General features: G+C 34.6%; 1 protein-coding gene across 1 annotated transcript; it reads left to right on the top strand.

Annotated features, from left to right (window-relative positions):
• Positions 1 to 2,165: 2,165 nt before the first annotated feature.
• On the top strand, positions 2,166 to 3,146 carry LOC103562456 (olfactory receptor 4F3/4F16/4F29-like). The gene has a single exon (XM_008537493.2). The coding sequence runs from the start codon at positions 2,175 to 2,177 to the stop codon at positions 3,144 to 3,146; it is 972 nt and encodes a 323-aa protein (XP_008535715.1). The 5' UTR covers positions 2,166 to 2,174.
• The last annotated feature ends 432 nt before the right edge of the window (positions 3,147 to 3,578 follow it).

The raw sequence follows: 3,578 nt of genomic DNA, 5'->3' as shown, positions 1-3,578 counted from the left end.
TTCACACACTGGTCAAGTATTTGAAGACGTTATAATTCAGATACCAAGAAAGTCCATTAGGAGAAGAGAACAAGGCAAGATCTTAAGTATTGTCAGTATTTATATAATGATGAAAGATGAAAAACCAGGGAATGACAAAAGGAGAAGTTTGAGATTTAGGATTACCAGGAGAATTTAGTGCCACTTAGGATGTTTATAATAATATCACTATAGCTAATAGTTATTGAATTTTTGCTATGTGTCAAATATTGTTCGAAACTCTAATCATGGCAATTTTTGAGGCCAGGACTCTTATTACTCCAATTAAATAGATGAGTAAACTTAGATGCAATAAGATTAAGTAATTTATCTAAGGTCAATGTAAGTGGTAGAGCAAGTGGTTGAGACAAGTTTAAACCCATTAGTCTAGCTTGTGATTCCTCATTTTTAACCAATATTTAACATCTGTCTCTCCAGAACATTAAACAGAAGAAGGAAAATGAATAAATCAATATAAATAAACTACATAATACCTAAATTTGGATATTCAGAAAGATTAGCAGAATTGGATTTTTATTTTAAATTCTATTTCTTTGCTATCTTGTAGAGAAATTTTCACTTGTCTTCAAGATCAGCCTTCATTGTGACAGAAAGTATTTGGGATGACATTAATTCTAAGTTTGTAGCCTTAAAAAAATCAAACTCTTAAGTGTCAACTTTTCTTTGATTTACACAAAATCACAAATAAATAAGAATATCATATTGAGAGTCATAATTTACTTCAAACCCCAATGCCATGTTATCTACTTATTTCACAGATTTTTAGACACTTTTCTATTTTTAAGTTATTATTCCAGCAATACTTAATATGGAGTCTAACAATGGGGGTAAGGTGTCATTTACATCCCTGGAGAGATTAGACAATGAAAACAATGTTAGACTACACTGGATATATTGGATGAATCTTGGAATTGGGTGGTTGGTATAGATGATTTCTGAAGATTCATTTCAAGTATTTCAATTTTATGCATGAAACACACATTAAATATACTAATATAAGGCTGATGTTAAGTACAGGACTGTGCAAAGTAGTCGATGCTAATTTCAATACAAAATAATAATAGCATGCGAAAGGTTCCTGATCAATATAAACAAGACACTTTAGAGTTGAACAATTTATGTAAATTTAAACAAATAATGATTACTTTTGAAATCCAAATTTAGGGCTGGAAGATTAGGTGCAATGGAGATCTTAAAGCCCATCAGATAAAGACCGAAATCATGAAGGGAAACAAAATAGGGAGGATACATTCAAGAGGCATAATAGGTAAAACAAATAGAAATTCTAAGGGTGTTCATGTACAATCCAGGAGCTACAGCGATCTTAACTAAGACTAAACTCAATAGCTATAAAATAAGTAATAGCTGTATTTAATCATACAACAATTAAATACTTGTATACAGCAAAATATAGCAAACAAAATTAATAGAAAATTGATTTAGAATGTATATATAGCAAATGACAAAAGCTTAATATCTATAATACAAAAAATGTTCTTACAAATTGGCAAGAAAAAGCATAGAAGGGAATGGGAAACGACATGAACAAGAAATTCACAGAAGATCATATCCAAATTGCAAGAAAACACCTGTTCAAATTTATTGGTTGTGAGGGAAATTAAAATTAGACTAACAATGAGCTATCACTTTAAATCCACTATACTGGCAATAATTTTAAAAAGGGCTAATTTTTATTCTTGTGGAAATATGCATTGTTACAACCTATTTGGAAAGCAAACAGACAAAACTACTAAAATTAGAAATATATGTATTTTGACCCAATAATCCCCCTCTTGGGAATCTATGACATAGAAAGAAAAGAAGTAATACACAAGATTGTATGTATTTATTGCCTACATTTTCCCTTCTTGATCATACACTAAACCCCAAATTAAATTTGAGACGCGATTAACTAATACTAAAGATCTAGGCATGGAAAAATTTCTCTGTGCTGGCTTTCTGTGATACTTGTACTATGTAAATTTAAGGGACTGCGTAAAATGGCAACACGATCTTTGATTTTTTACATTTGTGTCACTCTATAGCCAGGACTTCCCTTTCAACTTAAAAATTATGTTTTTCTCCCTCTTACACTCTTCAGGTAACTTTTAGGGTCAGTCTTGCACACGAGGTTGATGGATGGAGGAAATCACTCAACGGTGTCTGAATTTTTATTGCTGGGACTCTCCAGTTCCTGGGAGATTCAGATTCTTCTTTGTCTGTTTTCCACAGTATTTTATGTAGCAAGTGTGCTAGGAAACCTTCTCATTGTGCTCACAATCACGGCAGACCATCACCTACATTCCCCCATGTACTTTTTGCTGGCAAATCTCTCCTTCATTGACACGGGTGTTTCCAGCATTGCAACCCCGAAGATGATTTATGACCTTTTCAGAAAACGTAAAGTCATATCCTTGAAAGGGTGTATTACTCAGATGTTCTTTATTCACACTGTTGGTGGTACAGAGATGGTGCTTCTCATAGTCATGGCCTATGACCGATACATTGCTATCTGTAAGCCCCTCCACTACCTGACCATCATGAGCCTAAGAATGTGCCTTTCACTTTTGGCTGTTGCTTGGGCCATCAGACTCATCCATTCTGTGGCCCAGCTGGCATTTGTTGTAAACTTATCCTTTTGTGGTCCCAACAAAATGGATAGCTTCTATTGTGATTTTCCTCGGTTCATCAAACTTGCATGTACGGACACTTATAGACTGGAGTTTCTGGTCACTGCCAACAGTGGTTTCATCTCCATGGGCACTTTCTTCATCCTGGTTGTGTCTTACATCTTCATCCTGGTCACAGTTCACAAACATTCTTCAGGCCGTTCATCAAAGGCCCTCTCCACTCTCTCAGCTCACATCACTGTGGTCGTCTTTTTCTTTGGCCCTTGTATTATTGTCTATGTGTGGCCATTCCCTACCTTACCAATAGATAAATTTTTAGCCATCTTTGATGCCCTTATCACTCCTTTTATGAATCCTATTATCTATACATTTAGAAATAAGGAGATGAAAGCGGCAATGAGGAGACTGTTTGATAAGGTTTTAAGTTTCAGGAAAAGTTATTTCATGCAAAATCTAAGAAATTTAGATTCTTCTTGACTACTCTTGGAAATTAATCTCAACACTTTTCACAATTTTTTTCAGTTTCATTAGTGATTTGAGTAGCTACTATGCCATCTTTCTTCAAGGTCTCTGTTCTGATCTGCCCAGGTTTTCACAGGGACTCCTGCTCTGGGATCCTGAAAATGTTGAGGAGGAGTGACATCAGCCTTGAAATGTAGTGTTCTGCTTGTTTATGATTGAAGACTTTATTGAGGGCTGAAGTCACATTACAGGCACATTTTCCATTAAAATAAATTGTTTCCTACTCTTCTCTTTGGTAGCGATTCTCAAAGATATATCTCTCCTAATCTATATATGTATTGTTATTCATGCCCTTTGAGTTTTTCATTGTCTATTTACCTGGTAGAATGAGAAAAGTGAAGATAATTGCCTGAGTAGCTTTGAGAATGTGAGGCTTCTAGCATCAGG

The sequence above is a fragment of the Equus przewalskii genome, chromosome 1, assembly GCF_037783145.1.
Source record: "Equus przewalskii isolate Varuska chromosome 1, EquPr2, whole genome shotgun sequence".
NCBI classification, from domain to species: domain Eukaryota; kingdom Metazoa; phylum Chordata; class Mammalia; order Perissodactyla; family Equidae; genus Equus; species Equus przewalskii.
The sequence above is the reverse complement of the archived record's forward strand: the minus strand, read 5'-3'. Positions and strand labels throughout refer to the sequence as shown.

Bases quoted from the DNA above. Each gene is read 5' to 3' on its own strand.
- LOC103562456 (XM_008537493.2), top strand. From the start codon at position 2,175: ATGGATGGAGGAAATCACTCAACGGTGTCTGAATTTTTATTGCTGGGA.